The sequence below is a fragment of the Trifolium pratense genome, linkage group LG7 (genome assembly GCF_020283565.1).
Source record: "Trifolium pratense cultivar HEN17-A07 linkage group LG7, ARS_RC_1.1, whole genome shotgun sequence".
NCBI classification, from domain to species: Eukaryota; Viridiplantae; Streptophyta; class Magnoliopsida; order Fabales; family Fabaceae; genus Trifolium; species Trifolium pratense.
In genome coordinates, this window is record NC_060065.1 from 56,832,308 (window position 1) to 56,859,866 (window position 27,559).

At 32.3% G+C, this 27,559-nt stretch overlaps 5 protein-coding genes across 5 annotated transcripts; 1 reads left to right on the forward strand and 4 right to left on the reverse strand.

Moving 5' to 3' along the window:
* Positions 1–3,514: 3,514 nt before the first annotated feature.
* LOC123898147 lies at positions 3,515–4,447 on the reverse strand. Its single transcript, XM_045949036.1, has one exon. It carries the CDS (start codon positions 4,336–4,338, stop codon positions 3,736–3,738), a length of 603 nt encoding a protein of 200 aa, XP_045804992.1. The 5' UTR covers positions 4,339–4,447; the 3' UTR covers positions 3,515–3,735.
* Positions 4,448–6,034: 1,587 nt separating this feature from the next.
* On the forward strand, positions 6,035–8,986 carry LOC123898916. The gene is made up of 5 exons (XM_045949953.1): positions 6,035–6,136; positions 6,436–7,185; positions 7,284–8,234; positions 8,317–8,631; positions 8,719–8,986. Exons 2-5 carry the CDS (start codon positions 7,102–7,104, stop codon positions 8,770–8,772), a joined length of 1,404 nt encoding a protein of 467 aa, XP_045805909.1. The 5' UTR covers positions 6,035–6,136; positions 6,436–7,101; the 3' UTR covers positions 8,773–8,986.
* A 3,415-nt stretch (positions 8,987–12,401) lies between these two features.
* Positions 12,402–13,280, reverse strand: LOC123898917. Its single transcript, XM_045949954.1, has one exon. The coding sequence runs from the start codon at positions 13,146–13,148 to the stop codon at positions 12,552–12,554; it is 597 nt and encodes a 198-aa protein (XP_045805910.1). The 5' UTR covers positions 13,149–13,280; the 3' UTR covers positions 12,402–12,551.
* A 2,168-nt stretch (positions 13,281–15,448) lies between these two features.
* LOC123898918 lies at positions 15,449–16,643 on the reverse strand. The gene has a single exon (XM_045949955.1). The coding sequence runs from the start codon at positions 16,558–16,560 to the stop codon at positions 16,006–16,008; it is 555 nt and encodes a 184-aa protein (XP_045805911.1). The 5' UTR covers positions 16,561–16,643; the 3' UTR covers positions 15,449–16,005.
* A 3,510-nt stretch (positions 16,644–20,153) lies between these two features.
* LOC123899423 (homeobox-leucine zipper protein ATHB-15) lies at positions 20,154–27,523 on the reverse strand. Its single transcript, XM_045950542.1, has 18 exons — positions 26,523–27,523; positions 26,061–26,223; positions 25,783–25,883; positions 25,576–25,666; positions 25,342–25,437; positions 25,146–25,259; positions 24,974–25,057; positions 24,685–24,840; positions 24,530–24,604; positions 24,307–24,413; positions 24,032–24,224; positions 23,369–23,554; positions 23,207–23,287; positions 21,460–21,594; positions 21,039–21,364; positions 20,807–20,912; positions 20,572–20,721; positions 20,154–20,485 (listed from the first exon to the last, which is right to left on the reverse strand). The coding sequence occupies exons 1-18, from the start codon at positions 26,729–26,731 to the stop codon at positions 20,339–20,341; spliced, it is 2,520 nt and encodes an 839-aa protein (XP_045806498.1). The 5' UTR covers positions 26,732–27,523; the 3' UTR covers positions 20,154–20,338.
* Positions 27,524–27,559: the final 36 nt, after the last annotated feature.

A 27,559-nucleotide genomic window follows, 5' to 3' on the forward strand; every position in this document is an offset into this window, starting at 1 on the left:
CTAAATTCAAAGTGTAAAAGAATTAAATAATACTAATAATTAATAAACATGAAGTCTATTAATTTTGAACGTGCCTATATTATTTAAAAAAAAAAAACCAGCCACCTAGTTTTTTTCCATCAAATATTCTCCATATGTAGAGTTTAAATGTTTTACCATATGGAGATCAAATATTCTAAGCGGGAAAATGTTATAAAAATTTTGTTAGTAGAAAATAAAATAGTATTTTGAACTCCAAAATAATTAAGAATCTTTGTGAGTAGAATAGGAACTAAAACTAAAGTAGTAGAAACAATGCTTTGTTAGCATGGCAAGCAAAATTGAAGTACAAGAGAACATAAAAATCAGCTTTCAACAAAGGTAGCAAAAGAAGTGCGTATAGCAATAGCACACACAGCCATGCACTGCATTAAACATAATAAGTCAAGGTCAACTAGTGAAACTTTATCCTCTTTTTTTCACATATAGTGAAACTTTAACTTCATCTTGTGCTTTCTTTCTGTCAAAAGAAGAAGAAAATTTAATCTTGTGGTTAGTAATTTCCATGGTTAATTTCTATATGCTCCAAGACAGCTATAAAAAGTAGAAAACAACGTCATCGTTTTTTATTATAATAACTGTTTCACGCAAGAAATAAAAGCACAATATAGGAAAGTTTCAATATCATTTTTCTTTGATTTTTTTTTAATAGAAACTCTGGCCTTCTTTGGGCTCGTTTGGTCCAGCTTTTTTTAGAACTTATGCAAACAGCTTATGCAATTTTTATATATTATTATAAGTTTGTCAAGGTAGTTTATGATAAAATAACTTATAAAATTACAAGTTTCACTAGTGTGAACTTATAAAATAACATAAAACTTAATTTATATTGCATAAACTGTTTGCATAATGATGGAACCGACTCATCTAAAGATCCTTTGCATAAACTGTTTGATTAATGAAATGGTGAAATTGTTTAAAAATACAATTCAATTTTTGTGTTAAAAAGTCCTCCTCTAAATATGGTGAACACTACAAAGTATCATATGTCTTTAAATGTAGAACTTCGTTTCTAAATTACGATAATTTTAAAAATTGATAAAAATAATAAATTTATTGATAATGAATGTTATTTTTATAGATTTATTCTTTAAAGTAGAAATTTATTTAGTTTATCAAAGTATTTATGACTTTTTTTTATATAAAATGGAACCGATAATGATTAAATATCTAGGACCTCATATTTACTACATAAAGTTTTCATCGCTAAATTAAATCTAGTGTGACTTTAAAAAAAAGACCTATAAGTCATAAAAGAAAAATGGGCTTATGTAATAGAGTGTCAAAAATTTAAATGCAAACAATAATGGTGAGAAGTTCCAAAAACTACACATGTCTCCCAATTAATCTCTCTCAAATCCTTAATTTGTACTTTCAAGTTTCAACCAAACACTTCACCTAAGCTTTTGGCTTTATGGGCTGCCACACCTTTAATTATCTGTGATTGAAAAAAGTTAAAAACGACTTTGCTCGCCTATCACTTTTGAGTGTTTCATTTTTCCTACAAGAAACAATAATCCAGGTATTCACCTCCACTTAATTTTTCACAGAAGTTGACATTTTATTTTTTTACAATTTTAGTTTATCAACATTAGGAATTTAGCATTAATATTTTTTTTTGCGCCTTATAAGCTTCTCGTGCATCATATTTTTACTCACATGCTATTTAATTTTAGTGGATGTTATAAAATGAAATTTTAGAAAAAAAACAACGTCTACTATTTGAGTAGCGGATGATGTTTAAGAAAGTCATAGAGCGTCAAAAGAAATTACCTGAATAATTAATACTATTGTTAGGTTATATATCACTCAGATTTAAACTCATTTGGGTTAGTTTAGTGGTGTTGACTTAAGATCTTGAAGTGTGATTCTTTCAAAGTCTCATATTCGTTTCTCTCTAATGTCAATATCGGTGGACTAGTCAGCACGAAACAAAAGAAAACATAGAGTTTCTTAGAATTACTTATTACTCCCTCTATCCCAAGAACTCATTCACTAGTGCACGCATGTCAATGCATAATTTTGATTACGAATATTTTTAATTTTTTATTAGTAAAAATTATAAAAATTTGATATTTTAAAAACATTCATCGAAACAAATCAAACAAGATCTTATATGATAATATTTACATTTATATATTTTTAGAAAAATACGGTCAAAACAACACATATGAATAGTATATTTAGTCAAATGAGGTCTTACAAAACGGAACCGAGAGGGTACGTAGTATTTCTTTTCAAATTTTGAGAAAAGTGTTTTGATCTTAAAAAACTTGATTGGAAAAACTTTTTCAATAAAAGAGAAAGTGTGTGTGCAAGAAAGTAAAAGTTGAGAAAGGCAACAAAATTTTTGAAGGGACCAGCTAGCAATAGAGCAATATAGTATAACTTGGACATGGTGGATTCATATTAGGACAACGAAGTGGTGGTGATGTTGTTGCTGTACACTACCTCCAATTTAACTTTATACAGAATCAAGGTAACCAATAACATTAACCAATTACCATTTAGCTAAATCTTTCAAAATCTTCCTACAAAACACATAGTATATAATATACTAATACATTAATTAATTTGTTACCGAATCTTGTCTTTATATTGTAACATGTACGCAAAATAATGAAATATCATTAACTTGATTAAGGCAAAGATACAAGAGAGGTTAAAAGCAATAATTAAAATTGAAGAAACTTGGAAGGAAGAAAATATGTTGAATGTTAATTATTATAAACCAAAATTCTGCATGGTGCATGTGCATGGTTATGGCTCGTGAGTATATCCAAAATCAAAATGATTTATTGAAAAATATTTTTGTTGGATAATATTGAAATTCTTACAATTAAAGATGTGAACGAGTACGAAGGGTACCTCAGAAAGATTCTATATTTGTTTGTAGAGACTAGAGTACATAATATATCGGTTAATTAATTCGTATATTCGAATACTTTCCAATAATTTCAATTGATTATAATGAAATAATTTAAACACATGCCTAAGCTACGCTTTATACATTTTTTAATTTTTGATTGATGTCCTATGTAGAGTTTCTCCTCTTATCATCTTCAATTATTCTCCTTTTTAGAAAGAGCTTTTTAATTTTTTTTCCACAAATATTAGAAACAGCTGTATAGTCTATATATGAGCATGCACAATATAATAGTCAATTCCCTCGAGCCATATTAGACTCAAATAGAATAAAATAAAGAAAAAACACTTGTTAAAAATATTTAATTATTTTAAAATAAATATAAATTTGAATTAATTTTACGTGCCTGACAAAACTTTATTAGAAGATTATCTCATCTTACCTTAGAGATTGTTGGAGTTCTGGTGGAGTGTATTTTAATTTCGAGAATTTTTTGTTTTTCTGAATTTATTGTACTTTTTTCGTTTTTATATTAATATTTATAATATATTTGTTATAAAAAAAAAAAAAAAACTTTAGAATACTAAAAAAAACCTCCTTATAAATATATCTGTAAATTGTTGATAAGCAAAGTAAAATTAAATTAAACATGCAAACACATAACATGAACAATCATAAAATCTCCCTCATATAATTGGCATATCAACTCTGGATCATATATCATTAAAAATTGAAAATAACCAAAAATGAAAATGATTTATTAACAACAAACGATGACACATGACTTATTATCAACTAAATAAACAAGGTAGTTTGAATTAATTAATCAATCAATCAATATCTTGTCCCCTCAACTGGCTGTAAAACCTGCTTATGAAATCTTCAGCAGCCTTATCAACTTGATCATTGTCCTTCTCATCATCTTCTCTTAAAGGAAATGGCGAGTCAGTCACCCTCAATTGTCTCACCATTGGACTCCGCCCGAATCCAGGAAGTGCAGGAGATGCTCCTACAATTGTTTGATCATTGTTAAGCATCTCCAACACTGCCTTCATTGCGCTCATTGTTGCCACATCATCATCCTGTGTAGCTGGCACATGAGCGCAAGTGAAGAAATTATTGTGGCTACGGTGACGCTTCCCTAATGGGAAGAAATGGTGAGGGGTGTTGCTGCAGCTGAACTCATACTCCCTTGAGGAGGTGAATTGGTGGTGTGAGCGGCGGCTTGAGGTTGAACCGCCGTTGTTGTGGTGGCTATGATGGTGGAACATTAAATTAGCAATGGCTTTTCCGGCAAGCTTGCCGCGACGTTTGAGCATCATGTTAAGGTCCATCATTAGTTTACCCTTTGATATGCCTTTCCTTAACATGAAAAAAGCCACACGTATCATACTCCATACTCTCTTTGATATCACTGGTAGATTGCTTTCCATTTTTTATTTTTTTTATAGAAATTGTTTTTATATTTGGAATAATTTGAGAGAATGATTTTGAGGGAGAGGGAGATTGAGAGAGATATATTTGATTTGAGGACAAGAGTGAGGAGGGTGATGAGGTTATATATAGTGGGGGAAAAGTAAAGGATGAGAATGAGAAATGAATATTGAATCAACCATATGGTAATAGAATAGAATAACCCGTGGGTGTATAAATGTTTTGTAATACTTTATGTCTTTATAATTAATAAATTGTTATAATATTTTGTTATAGTGGTGGAAGCCACTGCTTTTGGTGAGTGCAAAAGGAGAGCTTTACTTTGCTTGGTAGAAGCACAAGCCATAATTTCTAGATTGTGCAGCCAGCAATATATTTCACCCGAAAAAAATTACATTTGTAGTCCTTTAAATTTGATATTTTATTTGTGTAAAAAAAAATTGATAATTTATTTGATTGGTCTTTTATGTATTTTTCTCTCTTCCGAATTACGTTACGGTTCGCGGTTCGTGACTATATAAACCACTTTTTTTTTCACATTTATATATGATTAGCATTTAGGTGTCTAGATCATCACACCTTGCACCAGAGGGTCTGTTAATTTGTACATTAAAAATACATATTAAGAAATTCATAAATAAAAAATTTACATTATAAAAAAATATTTTAACTTTATTTATGAATATTTCTATAATTAGTTTTTTAACATCTACTTTAAAACATATATTAACAGTTGTCAAAAAATAAAAGGTAAACAAGTGTGAGAAGTTCCAAAAACTACACATGTCTCCCAATTAATCTCTCTCAAATCCTTAATTTGTACTCCCTCCGTCCTAAAATATAAGCAAAAAGTGATCAACCAAAATGAATATATTTGGACTAAATTTTTAACCAAATACATCCACTTTAGTTGATCACTTTTTGCTTATATTTTGGGACAGAGTAGTACTTTCAAGTTTCAACCAAACACTTCACTAACCTAAGCTTTTGGCTTTATGGGCTGCCACCTTTTGTTATTATTAAAAAAGTTAAAATGACTTGGTCGCAGTATCCACTTCGACTTAATCATTTGCCACTGAAATCGACATTTTAATTTTTTTTTTACAATCATAAATTAATCATTAAGCTACAAGACCCTAGAGTTCGGTTTAGTAGAATAGTTTATGTTAAGGCATGGCTTGGGAAAAATTGAGAAAATTTTAGAAAGTTTTTAAGATAGTAAAAATTATAAGGATTTATATTTGATAAAAGATAGTGAAAATACAATATTGACTCTCATATAGAACAATGTATGGATTAACCAACTCTAACAAACTATTACCTAACTAATTACCAATTTACCATTATTCTTAACGGTTTATTATAAAAGCTTATATGTTTATGGATAAAAAAATTTAGGCTTAAATATGTAATAAGTCCCTGCAGTTTCACCTAGTTTTGGTATTAGTCCCTGCAGTTTTTTTTGTTGGTTTTTCATCCCTGCAGTTTGAAACAATTTTGGTATTAGTCCCTCTGTTACTTCCAGCCGTTACAAAAAAGGAATACTTAACGGAGTGCCACGTGGCCCAATCCTTATAAGCCACGTGGCACATTAAAAAACACCACTTTTATTAATATTTCTTTTACCATTACTATTTATTTATTTATTTATATTATTATTATTATATTAAGGTCTATTTAAGTGTTCATAAATCATTGCAGGGTTATACAAAATCACATAACGAAGGCAAGAAAATTTGCTAGGGTTTATGATAATCACATAATCATGGTTGGTCATGTTTAAAAAACTGCTTAAAGGTTCGTTTTTCTTCTATGGTTCGTCTTTCTTTTATATTTTCTTCTATGGTTCGTTTGTCTTCTTCTGGGAAATATTTTTCTTATTTGGGAAACTGTTTTTACCTTTGTTGCTTTTGATTTTTTAATTGAATGTGTGGGGACAATTTGTTTGTATGTGAGCCTAGTTTTAATGCTTTATTATTGTCTTGACCAATTTTTTTTATTGTTTGGTTTGAGTTGAACATGTGTTTTTCTATGTTTTCTATGTACAAGGTTTTTATTTTATCGTTCTTTGATTACTTTTTTGTCTTTATGTACAGAAAGATGAGTTTCACCATAGTTGTACATCATGGGGGTCAGTTTGTAAGAGATTGGATTGTGTATTATAGGGGTGGTAGTGTAACTGTAATTGAGGGGATTAATAAGGACAAATGGAATTATTTGGAAGCAGAGGGTATTGTGAGAAAGCTAAAATACGGTAAAAATAGTTTCAGAATGTGGTGGAAAGTTGAGGTTGAATTAGGTTACAAAATGTTAAGGTTGGACAAAGATGCCGATGATATTGTTGATTATGCCATAAACAACAAAGTTGATGCTCATATATATGTTGAACATGATGTTGGTAACAATGTTTGCCTTGTGGATGCTCCTATTTGTCTTGAATTACAAGCTAATAATGATATACCTAATAATATTGGGGACAAGAGTATACGTGTTGGTGTCAATGATGATGCTGGTGAATATGAAGAAGGTGAGGGCAGTGACGAAAATGAGACTAATAGCAGTGAAGATGAAGCAAAAGGGATTCATTTTGATGATAGTGAAGATGAGAGAGCTTTAGGGTTGGATGATGGATTTGGTTCGAGTGACGATGATGTTGATCCAGAATTCCTACCCACAAGAATGATGGTTGATGGGCAGACGTACAACTTGAAGACTCGTTTAAATCATACAGTGGGAGGTAGTTCAAGTAGTACACCTGCAATATGCAATGGAGATGGTTTTTGACGTTGCTACTAGAGGATATTGGACAAGAAAAAAGATGGGTTTTCATTTCTGATCAACAAAAGGTAAATGTTGTTTATACCTATATTTACGCTATATATTTTGTTGCATGCTTGTTGTTTGTGTTTTTGTATGCTAAAGATACCTATTTCATTAATGGTAGGGGTTGATTCCTGTTTTTGAAGAGATGTTTGAAAAATTAGAACACAGGCTATGTTTGAGGCATCTATATGCTAACTTTAAGAAAAAATTTGGTGGAGGCACTCAAATTAGAGATCTCATGATGGGGGCAGCTAAGGCAACATACATCCAAGCATACGAGAAGAAAATGTCAGAGCTGAAAGTAGTAAATACAAAGGCATGGGAGTGGCTAGTAGGACATCAAACAAAGTTGTGGTGTAAGCATGCTTTCTCATTTTTTTCAAAGTGTGATGTCCTAATGAATAATATTTCTGAGGCTTTCAATAGTACTATCTTGGTTGCTAGGGATAAACCAATTATCACTATGTGTGAATGGATTAGAATTTATCTGATGAATAGAATGACAACTTTAAGGTATAAAAATGTTAAGTACCAACAAAGGATAATGCCTACACCTATGAAGAGATTGAACAGGGAAGTTGAACTTAGTGCAGGTTGGTGCTCACATTTGTCTAGTGAAACTGAATTTCAGGTTGAACATCATCAACATGCTAGTAGTTTTATTGTTAATTTAGACAAAAGAACTTGTACATGTAACTTTTGGGAATTAGTAGGCATACCATGTAGACATGCCATTTCAGCTATGGGATTCTCAAACCAAAATCCTGAGGACTTTGTTGATCACTATTATTCAAGGGAGGCATATGAACTTTGCTATAGTTTTAGTGTTAGCGCTATTAATGGTCAAGACATGTGGCCTGAGGCTGAAGTTGAAGTTGAAGATATGTTACCCCCACAATACAAGAGAGGTCCTGGTAGACCAAAAAAGATGAGAAGAAGGGATGCTCATGAAGATGCAAAGCCTAGAAAACAAAGGCCTGCGCCTAACAGGTGTACAAAATGTGGAAATCCTGGTCATAATACCAGGGGTTGCAAGAGCACAGAAGTGAACTCAGATGCACAACGCAGACAGGTATAAGGTTATTTACTAGCTTTTATTTCACTGAGTAGAACTTCACATAATGCTAGGTCTGATTGTATTTTTTTTATGACAGAGAAAACCAAAGAAAAATGTTGAAAATGCATCTGCATCTAATGGATTTGTTAATGCATCTACCGCAGTTGGTACTGCATCTAATGCAGCTGAAACTGCATCTACCGCAGTTAGTACTGCACGTGTTGTTAAGGCACCAATTGAATGCCTTTTAGATGAAAATGATGACAATGTAATTGTAGCTTCAGTCGAGGAACTAGAACGTGCACTTGGTATAGATTCAGTTTGTGCAACTCAAATTCAAAGCCAACCTGTTCCTTGTGTGCTTTCTCAAAAACAGACTACTGAGCCAATGTTTTGTACTGCACCAAAAAAAGTATTATTGCAAATTTAAAACTTTTTGTACTTTATATAGATTTAAACCATTCTTGTAACTGATTCAATGATAAATCTATTATTGTAGGAAAAGAAGAGAAAGTACGCAGGACCGCAGAAGAAGGTGAAACTCCAAAAATGATGTATTATGTATTATGGTGGCCTATGTTGCCAACTGAATTTCAGTGTATAGAGTACTAGTGGCTTATAATGTCAACTTTTGATGTATTTTGAGTATTAGTGGCTTATAATGCCAACTCTTGGTGTATTTTGAGTATTAATGGCTATATGTTACCAACTATTAGTGTATTTTAAATACTGAAGGAGTTATATAAATCAAATTTTATTTTAAGTAATTTCATTTGGATTTAAACATAGACAATAAAGGATAATGAATAAACTGAAGCTTTAAATTGAAGCTTAAAAAATGACAGAGTTAAGTGGTGGTGGTGGTTGTGGTGGTGGTGTTCGTAGTGGTGGTGGTGGTGTGGTTGATGAAGAAGATGAAGTTGGATGGTGGTGTGGAAGAAGAAGAAGAAGAAGAAGAAGAAGAAGAAGAAGAAGAAGAAGAAGAAGAAGAAGAAGAAGAAGTTGGTTGTTGTTGAAGAAAATGAAGGTCACAAAATCTCTCTCCCATGGCCATGGCTGCTACTCACGAAGTAGAAGGAGACACTAAGCCAAACCCCTCTTTTATGCAATCATTTATCTTTCTTTACATTAAAAAAATTTTAAAGTTGTATTTTTTAATGTGCCACGTGGCTCATATTGATTGGGCCACGTGGCACTCCGTTAAGTGCTCTTTTTTGTAACGGCTGGAAGTAACAGAGGGACTAATACCAAAATTGTTTCAAACTGCAGGGATGAAAAACCAACAAAAAAAACTGCAGGGACTAATACCAAAACTAGGTGAAACTGCAGGGACTTATCACATATTTAAGCCAAAAATTTACTAATAACTTAATATTTTGTATTAGTTTATAAGTTAAAAGATCTATTTGGTTTAGTCTTTCATCACAAACTTGTAGTTTATTTTACTGACTTATAGCTTATTTTTTATATACTATTTCAACAAGTAATTTATAAGCTTATAACTTATATTTTTTTTCTTCCATTTCTATCCTTATTATTTTTAACTAAAATTCACTTTTACCTTCTATAATTTATTTTAATTTAAAATAATATAATTATATATGTTTTAGTAGAGCTGGGTATGCGGGCTAGCCCGCCCCGTTTAACCCGCCCCGCATAAACCCGCATATTAAATGGGGCGAACAAGCCCGTCGGCAAATATAAACGAGTTATAATATTAAGTCCGAGTCCGGTCCGCATAAGCTCGCGGGTTAAACGGTTAACCCGCGGACTATTACCAAAAAAAATAAAAAATCACTTTTTATTTCAAAAAATAAACTAAATTAGTAAAATATTGATATAATGAAAGCTTAAAAAAATATATTAATTAATAATTTTATGTTATAACATATAAATTGTAACTAACAAATAAAAATAAATAAAGTTTGTGATATCATTGAATTTACCTATCTTCTCTTTGTAAGTAATGCAACTAAAATCAAACTCAATTGATTTTTATCGTCATTTTTGTACTGTCCATTTTAGTGAGAAAAACTTTTTACATGTACCCAAAAAAGCATAAAAAGATTAACAGATTCAACTTAACTAAATCACATCAAGAAAACCAAATTATTCAAAACATAATAGCGGAAAATACCTCCAAGAAAAATAACTATCCATTTGGACATGTATATTTTAAATACTAGAAAATGTATATACAGCTAAGACAAAGTAAAAGATGTTGAAAAAGAACAAAAGATTATAAGTAGAAGAACATGTTTGAATCCTGATGTTTTGTGTTGTTGTCTACGTGATTAAAATTGAAGTGTGTTGTTGTTTTTTATAATTAGGGTTTAGACTAAGTCTTTTTTTTTTGTGGTTAAGAAACTTGAATTTGGACATGGACCAAAATTATTTATATCTGATAAATTTTGTAATTAATTATATAAAAAAAAGAAGGCGGGCCACGGGCTAACCCGCGAACCCGCGGATTTAACCCGCATAACCCGCGGTTTTAACGGTCCAACCCACACGGGCAAAAATGTAAACGGGCCAAAAAAATTTGGTCTTAAGTCCGTGCGGGCTGCGGGTTAAACGGGTCGGCCCGCGGACCTTGGTCCGTATACCCGGCTCTATGTTTTAGAACTAAATTTTGATTTTTTTTTATTAAGTTTAGGCCGGTTAAAGTTGGAACCGACTTAAGAAAAATTCAAAATCTACCACATCCTTTATAAATTCATCTGCCAAACTAATTTTAATTATTTATTGAACTTCACTTGACTTATAGTTACTACATTAAAAATATTTTAATAAATGATACTACTAATTTGATCATTAAAGTAAAACAATTAATTATTTTTAAAGAACCATAACAACTTAAATAGAACATTTTTTATTTCTCTTTTTTTTTTTTGGTACAAAATATTTCTCTATCTAATTTTGAGGAAAGTATATATTTCTCATCTTTAAAAACTAGGAAAAGGATTTAAAATAAAAAGAGAAAGTGTGTATGCTAGAAGAAAGGCAACAAAATTTTGGAGGGGACCAGCAGCAGCTAGCTATAGGACAACGAAGTGGGATGTTGTTGCTGTACACTCCAATTTCACATTAACCAATTACCATGTAGCTAAATCTTTCAAAATCTCCCCACAAACAAAACACATGTTTTTAATTAAGATGATTAGTTTTTTCATTTAAAAAATTAACGGCATAATTTATTGTCTATTTATCTTTTATTTATATGTAATTATTTTATATTTAATTAAATATTTAGACAAGAGAGGTTAAAAGCAAGAATAAAACTGGAAGAAACTTGAAAGGAAGAAAAAAATGTTGAATATATTAAAACCCAAAATTCTGCAAGGTGAGAGTATATCCTAAATCCAAAAGATTTATTGAGATTCTTGTTTTTATTTTTGGATAAAATTAAAATTCTTTTTTAGTACAAAGATATGTGTACAAATGGGTACCTCAGAAAGATTCTATATATGTTTGTTAAAAGTACAATATATATATACCATTATCGGCTAATTTGTTTTAGTAATTTAGTGACTTGAAATTTTAATCTTATAATGGATAAATACAGTGTTTGGGTTCGAATTCTAGTTTTTACATATAAAATGTGATGTACTTATCAATTGAGATAAACTCACAGGGGACCCATTATCGGTTAATTAACTCGTGTAATATATATTCAAATACTTTATAATAATTTCAATTGATTATAATGAAATTAAATATCAACACAAACACAGCAAGCCTATGCTTTGAACCCTTTACACATATTTTAATTTTTGATTGATGTCCTATGTAGAGTTTCTTCCCTTTATATTTTCTTCAATTGTTCTCCTTTTAAGAAAGAGCTTTTTTTTCTTCTTTTTTTTTTTTGTGAGAAATTTTAGAAAGAGCCGTGTAATCTATATGAACAAACAAAACTCATTTATCAATTCCCACAGGCCATATATTAGACTCAAAAAGCACTCCAAATAGGAGCGTACATAAAGTTATAATTTAAAAGTGATTATTAAGTTGTGCCAAAAAATAAAGTGATTATTAAGAAGAAAAAAGGGAATGTGGATTAATTACTGGCCAAACATATTGTAATTTATAATTTATTTTCCTATTTTCTATTTTATGTTTTGACAAAATTAACTGTTTTTTTATTAAAAAAAAAGTTAAAATAAATTAAGCACATGTGACAAATAAATCTCCAACATATATAGGCATATCAACTCTGGATTATATATATCATGAAAATAACCAAAATGAAAATAAAATGGTTACTTAACATTCACAACAAACGATCACACTTTAATTATTAGCTAAACAGGGTAGGTTGAATTAATTAATCAATCAATCTTGCTTTCTCAATTGGCTGTAAAACCTGTTTATGAAATCTTCAGCTGCCTTATCAACTTGATTGTCCTTTTCATCATCTTCTCTTAAAGGAAATGGCGAGTCAGTCACCCTCAATTGCCTCACCATTGGACTCCGTCCGAATCCGGGCAGTGCTGGAGATGCTTCTACAATCGTTTGATCATTGTTAAGCATCTCTAACACTGCCTTCATTGCACTCATTGTTGCCACATCATCATCCTGTGTAGATGGCACGTGAGCGCAAGTGAAGAAATTGTTGTGGCTGCGGTGACGCTTCCCTATTGGAAAGAAGTGGTGGGGAGTGTTGCTGCAGCTAAATTCATACTCCCTAGTGAATTGGTGGTGTGAATCATGGGAGCGGCTGCTTGAGGTGGAGCCGCCATTGTTGTGGTGGCTATGATGGTGGAACATTAAATTGGCAATGGCTTTTCCGGCAAGCTTTCCACGGCGTTTGAGCATCATGTTTAGTCCCATCATTAATTTGCCCTTTGATATGCCTTTTCTTAACATGAAGAATACCACACGTACCATTTTCCATACTCTCTTTGACATCACTGGTAGATTGCTTTCCATTTTTTTTTATATTTTATAGAAATTGTTTTTTTGTTTGGAATAATTTGAGAGAGAGTAATTATGAGAGAGAGGGAGAGGGAGATATTGAGAGAGATATATGAAGAGATGTGTATTTGATTTGAGGACAAGAATGAGGAGGGTGATGAGGTTATATATAGTGGGGGGAAAGGAAAGGATGAGAATGAGAAATGAATATTGAATCAACAATATGGTAATAGTGTGCATAAATGTTTTGTGTTACTTTATGTCTTTATAATACTTTGTTATTTTGTGTTACTTTATATGTCTTTATAATATTTTGTTATATTTTAATACTATGTATCATATTATTGGGGGAAGCTAGCCTATGCTTTTTTGGGTGGAGAGGACAAAAGGAGTGCTTTACTTTACTTGGTTGAATTGAAATTAATTGTTGAAATCAAACATATCCACATCCACCATGCCAGAAAATAATGCCAGATTGTGTATCCAGCAATGCATTTTAATTACAAAATGCAATCTAACACGTGAGAGTTTGAGAAACTATGGTACATTCTAACAAATTTTTAATTTTAATTTAAGGTAAAAAAAGTAAAAACTATGTATAAATATAAAATAAATTTAAAAGTATATGATAATTAACTATTTAAAAAATAGAACAAATTACTTTTATTTTTCTATTAATTAGAAGAATGCTTGAAATGTCTCCGTGAATATTGTTCAGTTGGTAGAAATATTGCGTGCAGGGACTAACTAGGGTTCAAATTATGATACTCCTATTTATTTACCTTAAAAAGTGAATTTCTAACCATCCGACTACTAAAACAATGCTTGAAATCAAACACACAAAAGTATTTTTAATTATTCAAAACCACCTTGAGTTGATTACAATTGCCAATTAGCATCAATCATGGGATTCAAACTTGATTTAACTCGTCGTGTAATTGAAATTATTGAAAACTTGATGTTAACGGGGCCATAATATATTCTACCGTGGGGAAGTAAAATATGTCCATGGTGTGGACTACAATTATTTATTTTTGAGTTGATCTAATCTTGCAATAATTAATTAATATCATCATGTATCACTACAAGAAATTCATGTATTACTTGCGGACTATTTCCGGCAACCAGGTAGTTTCGTTGGTGCAACCCATCAGAAACGTAAAAATTTAAATTTTAAAGATTTCGGCGGTTTAGGCTGGCAGTAGTCACCTCGCTTCATTGAACAAGAAAAAATGAAGCAAAGGATGAAAGAATGGGATAGGTTGTTTGAAATTTTATGCTACAAAATAATTTTAACACCAAATATAAGAGAGAGTGATAATACTAATGAGGAGATGGGTGAAGGTGATGATTACGGATTACCCATTGCATATTGATGTTATTTTCACATTTTGGTAAACTCTTTAATGTTTGTGGTCAAGAACAAAGGTATGTTTTGATGTTGTTTTCACATTTTGGCGAACTATACTCCGTAATATTATTGTGGTGAAGAACAAATTTATGGGACCAAGATTTTTTGTTGTCAAAAAAATATATAGTTTTCCATAATAATAAATCTCAGTCATCTATCTATTTATGATCAAACGATTTTATATTATATTTTCAAAAAATCAATACTAGATAATCTTTACCCTTATTTAAGATTGAACGACTGAAAATCATTACAGTGGTTCGCAGTTACTGAGTGCAATCATTTTACCAAACTTATGCCACTCACTATAACGTGTAGTACAAACTATTTTTTTTTGTGTATTTAGTACTTTTTATATAAATTGAATTTTATGCATTTTATCATGATTTTGAATTTTCTAAGTTAATCCATTTCCAATTTGTCTCTAAAGTACGTAGCAACGGAAATCATACCAAATAGCTAGCAAAGGAATATTTCCGTCTCTATTTCCAATTTTTCTAGTGGTGAATGTTTAACTCATCCATTATATATATTATCTATAGGATATAGAATGACATATATATATATATATATATATATATATATATATATATATATATATATATATATATATATATATATATATATATATAACAATCCATTATTTTTATGGATATAGGCAATGGCCACAAGTAGAAATTATACATGTGTATATTATAGTTTTTTTTTATTTATAAGAATAGGTTCTTTTTATTTTTATTTTTTTTAATTTCTAATAAAAAAACATATATTATATGTTAATGAGATATATATTTTCTTTTTATAAAAATGTCACAATTAATTATGCCTTCTAAGCCAAGGAATTTCTCTCTTGGATTTGGTAACCTTGAATTGAGACAAAGGCACACAATCAAAGTAGTACCAGTAGATCAATACATGAAGCAAATTTTATTTCTTTTATAAGATTAGAAATACCTAAAAATACATTGAAAAAGCCACTGACTAAATACAAAGAATAACTCTCCACAAAAGAAAGATAAAGAAGTCCTCACACGGATCAACTTCCTTTCAATAAAAACTATGATAGTGATAGGGAGAGAGACCTAAAAAACCTTAGACTCATATCAAAAGGTAACTTAAGGGCTATGTTATCTTCAACCCCTAAAGACTCATGAGTAGTGGTCACTAGTCAGTACAAAAAGAAAAAAGGAACAATATTTAGAGATACAAACCATGTTCCTTATACAACATAGAAATTAATTAACACAAAATTAAAAGACTTATAGTGCATATATTTGAAATCACAATGAGTTTGACCAGAGTCTAACACCGTATTTTCTTAGACTTCGGTGTAGTTTTCTAAAATTTACGGTGATATACTAAAACTCTACCAGATTCATTGTGAATTCAAACATGCACGACGAAATGTAAATTAAGAAGTTATAATTAACTTGTAAGTTAAGATTAATTGGCTATTGTGAATCATTTAGTAAGGGCAGGAATGCAACTTGAACTTCTAGCAAGACCACCTTTCTTTTCACCACCTTTCTCTCTAGGGTTAAATGACTTAGCCCTTCTACCTTCCATTTTACTCTTTTTCAACATCTCTTTCATAGCTTCAGCTTGAAACAAAACAGGAAAAGTCTTTCCATATTTATTAAACCTAAGACATGCATTCATGTGTTCATTCAAAGCTTCATCTTTTTTCCCACCATTTTTCTCCAGCTCTTCTTTCACCGCCTCGGAACACAAACCACAAACCCATTTACCTAAGTACTTATCGCGAACGCGTTTTATGTACTCCGGTGTAAACTCTTCCGACATGCCACAACATTCGCACTTTGCATCCTCAACTTCGGTTATCGGTGGAAGTTGTGTTAAATCAATGTCTTGTTTGGATAACTCAAACGATATGTCGGAGATTGTTCTTTGAATGTTATTGTTATGATCGGATGAATTAGGTTTCGGTGGTTTGGCGCATACTATGTTGTTTGCCCTAGAAAATGAGCTAGGTAATGAATCTCCATGAGGTGCCATGTTTATAATAATAGTGTTAGAAAATGAGCTATAATAATAACTTGAGTGTTGAGTCTTAGAAAATGTTAAGGTTGAAGAAACTAGCTAGGAGGAACAATGTTATTTATAATAGTGTTGCTAAGAATGTGTGGATCTTAGAAATGCAAATGTCAGTTTTCAAAGATCGTGAACTTAATTGCTAGATTTTTCAAGAAGAGTAAATGAAGTGAATGTGATCTATGATATAGCTTTTGAAAATTTGAAGTGTGATATATAGTTGTGCTTTTTTTCTATCCATGTTTTACTACTACCAACTTGAACTTAATTCCACGCTTGGTAGTTGTGGATGGAAGCAAGAATAAGGTGACTAATGCATGATTTCATTCTATGGCTGATAATTTAGTTGAAATGTAACCACATACATATATACTAACACATGGTCCATGATCATTTTTGCATAAACTATTTAATTAAGTGTTTATATTAGCATAAGTATTTATTATATAAGTAATTTATTTTGATTCCACATATTTCTTTCACGGTGCTTCATTTTAAGCCACTATATTTTCATTTTATTTTTTGGAACAATTTAAGCCACTATATTAGTCCGGGGTCAATGTAATTGGACTTGGTCGACAAAATGACTTGAATCTTGAATTAAGTGTGAATGTGACATAGTCCCCAGCCACTATTTGTAAATTATGTCCATGTTTTGTCCAGCTTGGCATATTAATATTTCTTATATAATATTTTATCTAATCTCCAATATATGTAAAAAAGATGTAGGTTTTGTTCACGATGACTTAATTCAGATTCTACAAGGATCTTGTGAACTCTTCAAAGTTGACTTAATTCATCTAATTAAGCTTTTATGTACAGTACCGTGAGCTTAACTCAGTTGGAAGGAATATTACATTATATATGTAAGGGGTCGGAGTTCGAATTCCGGTCATCTCACTTATCCACCTCAAAGGTGGAATTTCTAGCCACTAAACTACTTGACAAAAAAAAAAAACAGTTTTTATGTACAAACAACGGCATATCTTTCTGGTAAAATAATTAGTATTATTTTAATTTTTAAATACTAGTAATTATTAGGGAGAGTTTGTCGTCCACGTTTGAGAGAAATAGTTTCCGCATTTACGTATAAAGGATAATTGGTTTAAAAAAAATAGTTTTACTTAATTTTCCAAACTATCCTTCATTAAAAAAATGAGACCAAAAGGTTATTGAGTTCTTAAATTAATTGATCGAATATTAATTGAAAGACATGCATGAATGATATCATTATAAATATTAGTTTAAAAAAAAATAAGATTTTCTTATATTTTGAATTATCAAAATCAAATTTTCTGTTACTCATATTTAGAGCTAAGATGAGCTAGCAACATGCCTATAAGATGAAAATTAATTTTAAAAATAAAAATCAACAAAGACTTTTATTGATTTTTTTAAAATTGTAATGTGTACTAAATCTTTTAAAGATGTGCAAAACAAGAGTAGCTAGCTCTATCTAGTATTACATGCTTATTAGGTAGAAGAAAATGAAAAAGAAAAACTATACTTATTAGGACAATGTTTAAAACAACCATCAATATTATATTATACTAATACTAATTAGTAACATTTTAGCAAAGAATATTATATTAATACAATAAAAAAAGTTGGCTAGCTAGCATTAATATAAAGTAGTCCCTTTTAAGAAGATTTATTGGTTGTCCTCCAATACAAAGATGATTGTGGGGTATTCACGTGGTGGCATGGTAAAACCATATGTGTATACATTTATGCTTTTGTGGTAAACTTGATTATACATGAAGAAGGAAAAAAGAGACTGCACGTCTGCACCTCACACGAGCCATGCATCTTTTTTATTTCACGGGGGTTTCAAAAAGCAGCCATCTAAATTAGTACTTTCAATATAGAGATATATATATATATCAACTAACTAAATAAAGTTGAAGTACCTCGCTGTAAAAGATTCATGTATGTACTATGAATTTGAGCTACTATAGGGTAGTAGGGAGGGGGCCTCAAAAGGCTGAAATATAAAAGTTAGTAGATAGGTACTCATACAGTGTGCATCATAATTCATACATGTAACGTACGTGAATGTAATGTTACATCGGTTAATTAATTATATTTGAAAAAATTATGACAGTTATAAACAAATAAATATGAGTATTACACCAAGGTTCGGTAGGAAGGACGACAGTACGATCCTTCGCAACTGCATTTGAGAGGGGACTGAAACCACTTGATGCCAGAACTCGCCCTGAATTTTGGACTACTAGGGCCTCCTTCCCCTAAGAACCAGTGGGTGAAAAAAAATGAGCATTACAATATGGTGAATTCTTTGGTACATATTTTATTTAGATATGTACTATAGACTTGCTGAGGTTGACTATTGTGATAGGTTTACAAATAGTGTTTATTAATTTTTCTATATTAAACATTATTTGTGGACCTATTAGAATGGTCCACCTCAGCGGTGTACCAATATATGTCCAAATAAAATAAGGTGAGATTTAATCTACTCCTTCATAATTTGAAGGTATTTACCCATCAACCAATGAGAACAAGTCATATAATTGGATTTGCATATGGTACCCACAACTAAATTGTAACAAACTTTTGAATTTGTATATAGATTGTTCTCATTGGTTGATGAATAAATGCCCTCAAATTATACAAGGGTAGATTAGAAAAGTGTTCAACTTATAATAGTTCAATCAAATTCCGTTTTAAAAACACGACAGCATAAAAAAAAATTGTGTTTTGCCGCCACTCATTATGGTTCTATTTAGCTCAATCAATTAGTTGTTAGCGCAGCAATAAGCACTTGCACACACACTAGAACACTCACAAGCTTGCAAGATCACACACTGCACAGGCTCAGGGCGCGCCTATGAGCACAGAAGCAGTTTCACAGTTTTGCAGGCTTGATCAAAAACAATGGAAAGAATGAAGAAACTTGGTTATGGAGTATGTTGAAGAAGATGAGAGATAGAGAAAAAGGAGAGTTTTTATTCATCCACTTTGGGGCACAAAAGAAAGAGTTACATTCACTAATGATGCATCTAATGCATTTATAAACCTTACTTGACACACCAAGCAATCACATACACAAAATTTAAAACCAACTCTCCAACTAACTCTAAAACACTTCTAACTAACTAATTGAGTTTGTTAGCCTCACTAACTAACAAAACTAACCAATTGCTTGCCACCTAAGCAAGTGATTACAACCAACTTTTAGTTTCTTACACAACAAGTAACAGTTTTAGAGATATGAATTACACAATGAATTTATAAAATTCAACATTAGTCAATATAACTATGTACATGGAGGATCTCTAATTCATCAAAAAAATGTAACTAATGAGAAGAGAATAGATCCTCTCATGTGACATGAGGAACTACTGAAATTTCCGCCATCTATTTCACCAATCAAGTCATCGGCTCAATCATGAAGAGCAGAAATATAATGATAAGGAGCAACGTCAATTGTATTGGTTGCCTCATTATTGTAAACTGAGTATACCGAAAAATGGAGATTGATTTGTCTCGCGGCATCAAGAATTCTTCCCGCAAAAAATAAACACAGCACGGAATTATAAGTAAAGAAGTAACATAGGTTAATACATAAGTAGTTAGGTTTTTACATGCAATCCAAGTTTTTGCAGCAAATATAGCAAAACACCAAGCAACAAAACACGTCTTAATAAGAGTGCTTCCTCTTTAACACTTTGAATCCTATTCTCTAATAACAATGTCAACAAAACAAGTCTTAACAATGTCAAACAAAAGACCAGTTCACAAACATAAAACTAATACAATGACCATTCTCTTCTTCATTCAGCACCTTCCAAGCCACTACTCTTTCATATGAAATAGGTCTCCCCATGCTTGAGAGACAAAGACCACCTTGAAGACATGCAAAACCCTACCCAAAAAATTGAAGAGAAATCAATAGAAAGAAAATGTTGCTAGTACTATTTTTGGCGTACTCCGACTTCAAGCTATGCATACCTGTTGTATAATTTGAGGAAACTCCGAGCACAGAATCTTTCGGCCATGGTCATCAAATATTTTCTCCAATGCTATATCCTGTAAAGCAACTAAGGTAGTCTCCAGCATGTCAAGCCCTGCCTGGTTTGCAAAAGTGAACACGGGCATTGCCTGCAAAAACCGAGTGTCATGAAGTTGCTTTCAAACAAGTATATATACAAATATTCTATGAATTTGAAATCAATTTCAAGCATACCTTTAGAGTGCAGCATAGTATTGCATCGGAGTGATGCCACAAGGACTTGAGTAAAGATTCGTTCCCCTCATTATTAGATTTAAGTAACTCAGCACCCAAGAAGCACCTAAAAAATAAAGACATTAAATAAACTGCTGTTTGAAATATCAAAGCCAGAAATTTCACTAAATGTGTTCATGAAACTTATCTAACCTATCATAAACTTAAAGATAAGGTGAAGGAGCTTACACACCTATAACTGTTACAGATCCAACGAGCAAGCGTTTGAGCTTCAGGAGTACCAAGTGGTGTCCTAAGGCCAGCTTGTGAACTCAAATTAGAAGGTGAAAGTGCCAATGCTACCCTTTGGACAGACGATATAATGCTGCGAACATATTGCCGTGCCATAGATGCTACATGGTCTTGCATATGACTTTCAAAAGCAAATTCAAATGCTATTGTCATCACTGATCTCATACAGCCAGAATTTCCAGAACTATCATTTGAAGATTTGTTTCCAGCAGGGCCAATATCAAGGGCAGATGCCAGGTCAAGGGTGCGATTTGGGTTGACCACTTCCTGCAAGATTTTACATAATAATTAAAAGAATCAAGTGGAAAGGTAAATACTAAACTTAAACTAAATATAATGCTTCAACAATGAACAAGGCTGACCTTTCCCGAATCAAGAGGAATAATGCGAAATCCAGAAGGCAGAAGGGGGGCATCATCAGCAAAAGATGCATCAATTGGAGCAAATATAAGCTCAGCACAGGTACCAACAGCATTCTCATCCATTCCACTGCACAGCTGTCAAAACAAATCAAAGGAACTATAAGAAAGAGTTAAAAGTAATGTAAATAGGATAGTTGTTATACAGCAACATGTAATGCATGACATCATATCAATCCATACCGTTGAATTAAATATTCTTATAGAGTAGATAACAAATATAATTTTTCGTTAAGTTTAACATAACATACTTATTAGTAAAAACTAAATATCGACTATAAGACTATATAATATAACTATGAGTGCCTAATTTATCTTTTGGTATGTATAACCTTCTAGATTAGATGATATGACAATATTCCACAATTGGATAGGTGAAACAGCGCCGCCATTGACACACATGGAGACACATTATAACGAGTCTCCAGAACTAGTCTGTCATTATCACAAATCTCTACATGGAGACACATTATGACATGTTTATCAATGTTGTTTAGTAGTTTGGTTAACTTTGCCATTCACCCAAAGTGAAGTAGAAGACTCGGCCTTTCTATCACCATTCTACCACCGGGTGTATTTACTAGCTCGTGTACATTTTATGACATTGTCATTACAGGCAGTGATCATCATGACATTTCTCAGATAAACAACATCCTTGCCACCATTTTTAGGCTTCGGTATTTATTAGGGATAGAGATGGAACAACTCAAGGAGGAAGTTATTTTAATTCAACAAGTATACAATAGACATTCTAGAGGATACATGTTTGAAGAACACTAAACATGTTGACACTCCTAAGATCCTAAAGCGAGGCTTCAACCAAATTAGGCGAAGCCAAATTTCAAATTTAGAGATACAAAAGAATAGTAAGCAAATTAAATCTCAATTATCTTGCTATCACACCAAAATTTATCCTCTATTGTTAGTGTGATAAGCCAATTACTTGACTAGTTAAATACATCGAGATACCATAGCTCACATTGTTAAGTACATCAAAGCAACTTCACAAAAACCTTACATTTGGGAAGTTATGCAGGTTTTTATAATCAGGTTGCACTGTATATTACATCAAATCTAATCATTCACAGAAGGACATTGAGATGGATAGTAATTTCCTTGACAAGAGGATTGAATCGAAACATCGCCACTAGTTAGTTTATTACTTCAAATTATCAATTGGCATGTTTTTACCATGTCTTTGGGGTTCTTGTGTGTATATGAAGTTATGTACCATATTGGTGCATAAGATCTATATGCTCTAACTTACAGGGGTGTTACAGAAAAGGTAAATAGGACAGTTATGCGTACAGTACGTGTAAATATAGTAAATAGGATAACATCAATCTTTGTTACTGTAATTCAATGTGAATATATATAAGTAAAGCAAAGCTCCAAGTGTAATGCACACCAATTCACACATTTTCTTGCTTGTTTTCTTCTTAAAAAAGAGTAACGCAATGGTAATGTAGAAATCAAAGTGAAAGTGAATGGCAAGAACAAAAAGTTGCCTCATTTTGGTAGCCATAGAAGTTCAAATAATAGTACCTGAGCTAAACGAGCAAGTTATTTTTTCTATAAAAAAAAAGTTCAATAAGATGAAAAAGAAGCATTTCTCCACATTATGGACATAGAAAGTAAGCATAGAGGACTATTCGTAATAACATTCGCAATATAAGGCGGAAAAACTTACTTGTAAAAGAAACACTTCTCTAGGCATTATTGTGTCTTCTGGAGAATGAGCAATTCCTTCCAATTTAATGACTTCCAGAAACTAGAATAGTAAGCAAAAAGTTAAAACCTACACATTATTACATTCATAATTGATTTTAGTGCGTTAAGTGCAAACTTTTACCTCCTCGTGCTCAATAGTGTGGGCTAGAGGAAGAATTACTTGACCCCCGTAATTTCCAACCCGAGATCCTGCAAAACTACAAGGGCCAACTTTGATAGCAGCAGCTGAGTAAGCATCCATGTTGTTGTCTGCCCATTCTGATCTATGCTCCCGTAGAAACCTTAGTAGAATGGCTGGAGGCACATTCTGGGCAAAGACATTACACATGGCAATAACAAAAGTTCAATGTTAAAACTTAAAATTGGTAATGTCTCTAGACCATGATTTTGTTAATGAGGACAGCACGGCTGGAAGTAGACAGAAATAACCATAACAATTACTCCTCAGAAAACAAATAAGGCATGATCAGTAATTTCATATTAGAAAGGCTAAAGAATGGCCAAACAAGTCCTTATATCTCTCATACCATAATCCGATTGGATACACGCAGTTTTTCTTAACTAGATAATTGTAGTCATTAGTATTAGTTTTTCGATTAAACATGAGCTTAATAGCTCAGCGCTCACACCACAAAAATAAGAATATGCCTGAACACAGAATTTTATGTTTATAATATAATAGGTGCTTGACATGTATCTACGTCTAAAATCATACATAGCAATGAAACACAAGTTTTCTGACTGATACTTTATTCTCTAATTTTATAGAAAAAAGCATGCTTACTTGTAATAGCATTGAAGCTTTAGCACATAAGACTGCATTACTGACAGATGGAAATCCATTGGCAAATGATAGATTCAGACCCATTAATTTGTCAGGCGATGAATTCACTAGAATTGTAACATCGTCAACACCGTCATTGCCAATCATTGACCATCCCTCATCACTAAACCCATTGAGTGCCTCATTGAAACCCCTGCAAGGAAATATAAGTTAGATTCCAACTTTGGTTACAACGAATTACCACAAATACATATGCCTCAGTTAAATATATTAACCGGCTCAATCTTTGACCAAGTGCTCGAAGTGCTGCCGGTCGTCTACCCCACCCAGTGACATTAGACTGAGAAACTTCATGTGAAATCTGCCTCAAGTGACGTAGGGCCTGCATGAAAAGGTGAAAAATGTAAATAAAACGCAGCTTTTGATGGAGCCCTTATTCTATATTTGTTCCACTGTTAACAAAAACCATCATCAATAATTAAATACAAAAATACCTACCACCATTGTTGTCTTCTGAGCCAGCATTGTTGATGATTCATACAGTGGACGCAATACTTCAGGAACACTCCATGGCTAACAATAATAATACAAACATGTTTAAGTTATTTCATGTTGGATGAAAATATCAATAAAAAGAAGTTGAATTCTTGTACCTCTAAATCCATATGATCAACAATGTGGATTATGGAACCACCTCCTTCACAAGGTCTTATCAAGTACCCACTGGGAAGCATCTCAGCTCGGACAAAATGCTGCACAGGAGGCATGCTTGGACCATTCTGTGTATTTTTAAGGGACCTCTCACATATCTGAAACAGGAAAGCATTTAAGGAATGATTCAAATGTGCTCATCTACATGTGAATTAGGAGGAATCTGTTGTCTGTTTTTAACTACACCGTTTAATCAAATAGAAATATTAAGGGTTCTTTACATTCACTTACCACTAGGCTTCCATCTTCTAAAACAGATGTGTAGCGCAACAACCATAAGTCCCGCGCAGGAGCCAATGTTGTTGGCGCATATAGCTGATCATCACAAAGTATGCACATAAGAGATTTAGTTTGCTAAATTATAGAGTCACCATTCATACATGCTGAGTTTGAGTTGCTTTACCTGCATGTAAAGCAGCTCAATGGTTCCACCATTTGCTGTGGGGAGCACGTTCAGAATATCCACAGCTCGGCAATCACGATACCACGAGGGCCGATCTTTAAGGATTTCTGCAACCTGTAAAGAGTACAGTTGATCATGCCGTTGATGAACATCAGTAAAACAATTATCATAAAGACAATAAATTCAGAACACTAACCCTTGTAGGTTCTAGACCCACTAGGCCGCATGCTCTAGCTGCCACACCAGGGCAACCATGAGAAATTGCAACGATTCCAATAGATTCCGGACCAGGCTGCACAAATAAGCCAATATTAATGAAAAATATATTGTATATTGAAAGATGTAAATTTGGCCTAACTCATCCGGATGAAAAAATCGAATAATAAAACAAGTTGATTAAAAAATATTAAGAGTTACAGTATTAGATTACCTTCATTCCAGGCATTTGGACCCACTCAACAGCAGTTCCAGTAGCCTTTGAAAGAAACTCTGCTAAAGTTTCTTCTGCAATGGACAAAAGTCTGCGGGAAAAAAAAATGCCAAATGATTTCATAAGGCCAAACAGACACATCCAAATTTTCACAGACAAGGAATAAACAGAAAGGGACCCAATGCAAATAATCATTCTCCCACTAACCCTGCAGGACTGGCATCCCTTGGGGGATGCTGGGCCGTCAAACTGCGTTGACCACTAGTCACCGCTGAATCACAGCTTGTGTCTTTGGTTGCAAGATTAGTCTGCACAAAAACCACCACTCTGGCTCAAATTCTAAACTAGTACTTTTTTCATAAGCAATTCTAAACTAGTAATCATTAATCATGCTGAAATTAGGAAAACTGTAAAGAGAAAACAAGGAAATAATTGTTGATCATAACATAAGACTTTGTAAATACGCAATAAGCAAAAAAGCATACATTTTGGGTTGTATGTTGGCGAAAGTAGCCATTTTCATACACCAAATGAGAAACTTGTTTCTGCAACCTATCATTCTCCTCCATAAGCAGCTTATTCATAGCAGTCAACTTCCTATTCACAGCTTGCAAACGTGAAGCCTCTTTTCTCTGCTTCTCTCTACATCTGAATAATTAACCACAAACAAAACCCACCATTAAAATCATCCAATCATTTCTCATGCATATTACTCAAACCTCTCACAACTAGACCAAACTCAGTGGCTTAAAATCATCTAATCATTATCAATACTAAAAAACACTAAAAATATCATAATGAACAATTATTTCAACATTAATCAACTACCAAACAAAACCCGCCATTAATATCATTTAATCATGACCGTTACCAAAAAAACACAACACAAAGATTCAAAGAATCAAAATTTAAGAAATTTTTCAACATTAATCTAAAAAACTATATACCTTCTATTTTGGAACCAAACTTTGATCTGCTTAGGTTCAATATGAGAAAGAATAGGACACTCTCTAATAAGCTGTTGACGACGAACACTACTTGGTTTAGGACAATCATGATAAAGCCTCTCAAGAGCTTCAACTTGTTCAGGTGTATAACGAACATATTTTCCATTATCTATTCCTCCATTTCCACCTTTACCATCTTTACAAGACATAGTTTTTCCTAAACCTCTAAACCAAACAAAATCACTTTCACCAACCACTAAACTTTTTCTAACCAGATTTCAATTATAACTGCTTTTTTAAACCAAACCATGCATTGAAAGCAAAAAAAAAAAAAGTGTTTCCTTTACAAGAGACAGTGAAGAACACAAGAAAAACACGTTAAAATCTTCGAGAAATCTTTGAGATCAGAGCCTTGTGAAAAACTTAATCTTGATAATAACAACGATCTGGTTTCTTAAAAAAAAAAAGTACTACTATTAACAGCTAGAAAAGCTTTGAACCGATTTAGATATTCTGATACACTAAAACGACACCGTTTTTTCAACGATCTTCTTCATGTTTTGTGAAACATGATGTTTGAAGAGATAAGATTGAGAAACTGGAAAGTGTTTTTTTTTGTGAAGGAATCTCTGGAAAAGTGTTTTTTTTTTTTAATAATAATAATAGTAACTTTTATGTGACATGTTTTTTTGGGTTTGGGAATTAAAGTAAGAAAAAGAAAGGAAAACGTAGTTGAAAGAGAAACATGAAGTTGAGGATGTTGTGGTGTTGTTGTTGTTGTAGTTGGTTCTTCATGTTTTCTTCTTCATGGTTTTGGGAGTTTTTTTGTTTTGTTTTTTGTTTTTGTTCTGGTGTGTGTGTGTGTGTGATTTGGTTTCTTATTGGTTATTTCGCTTTCAGTTCAAAAAATGGAGCAACAGTGTTAATTTTTAATTTTTAAGAAAATTGAAGTGGAATATAGGTGTAGAAAAGGACTAAAGTGCCCTTATTTGCGCGGCGGGGCTGCGTGTTTCTGACATTAGTTGCTTTGGAACGTC

What these genes read in the sequence shown, in the direction of transcription:
- LOC123898916 (XM_045949953.1), top strand. Translation starts at nt 7,102, where the DNA reads ATGCAATGGAGATGGTTTTTGACGTTGCTACTAGAGGATATTGGACAA. An exon ending in TCATTTCTGATCAACAAAAG is followed by an intron (nt 7,186 to 7,283) that starts GTAAATGTTGTT and finishes CATTAATGGTAG; the next exon opens with GGGTTGATTCCTGTTTTTGA. An exon ending in TTTGTACTGCACCAAAAAAA is followed by an intron (nt 8,632 to 8,718) that starts GTATTATTGCAA and finishes CTATTATTGTAG; the next exon opens with GAAAAGAAGAGAAAGTACGC.
- LOC123898918 (XM_045949955.1), bottom strand. Translation starts at nt 16,560, where the DNA reads ATGGCACCTCATGGAGATTCATTACCTAGCTCATTTTCTAGGGCAAAC.
- LOC123898917 (XM_045949954.1), bottom strand. Translation starts at nt 13,148, where the DNA reads ATGGAAAGCAATCTACCAGTGATGTCAAAGAGAGTATGGAAAATGGTA.
- LOC123898147 (XM_045949036.1), bottom strand. Translation starts at nt 4,338, where the DNA reads ATGGAAAGCAATCTACCAGTGATATCAAAGAGAGTATGGAGTATGATA.
- LOC123899423 (XM_045950542.1), bottom strand. Translation starts at nt 26,731, where the DNA reads ATGTCTTGTAAAGATGGTAAAGGTGGAAATGGAGGAATAGATAATGGA. An exon ending in TTGATCATATGGATTTAGAG is followed by an intron (nt 24,605 to 24,684) that starts GTACAAGAATTC and finishes TATTATTGTTAG; the next exon opens with CCATGGAGTGTTCCTGAAGT. An exon ending in CTTGGTCAAAGATTGAGCCG is followed by an intron (nt 24,225 to 24,306) that starts GTTAATATATTT and finishes ATTTCCTTGCAG; the next exon opens with GGGTTTCAATGAGGCACTCA.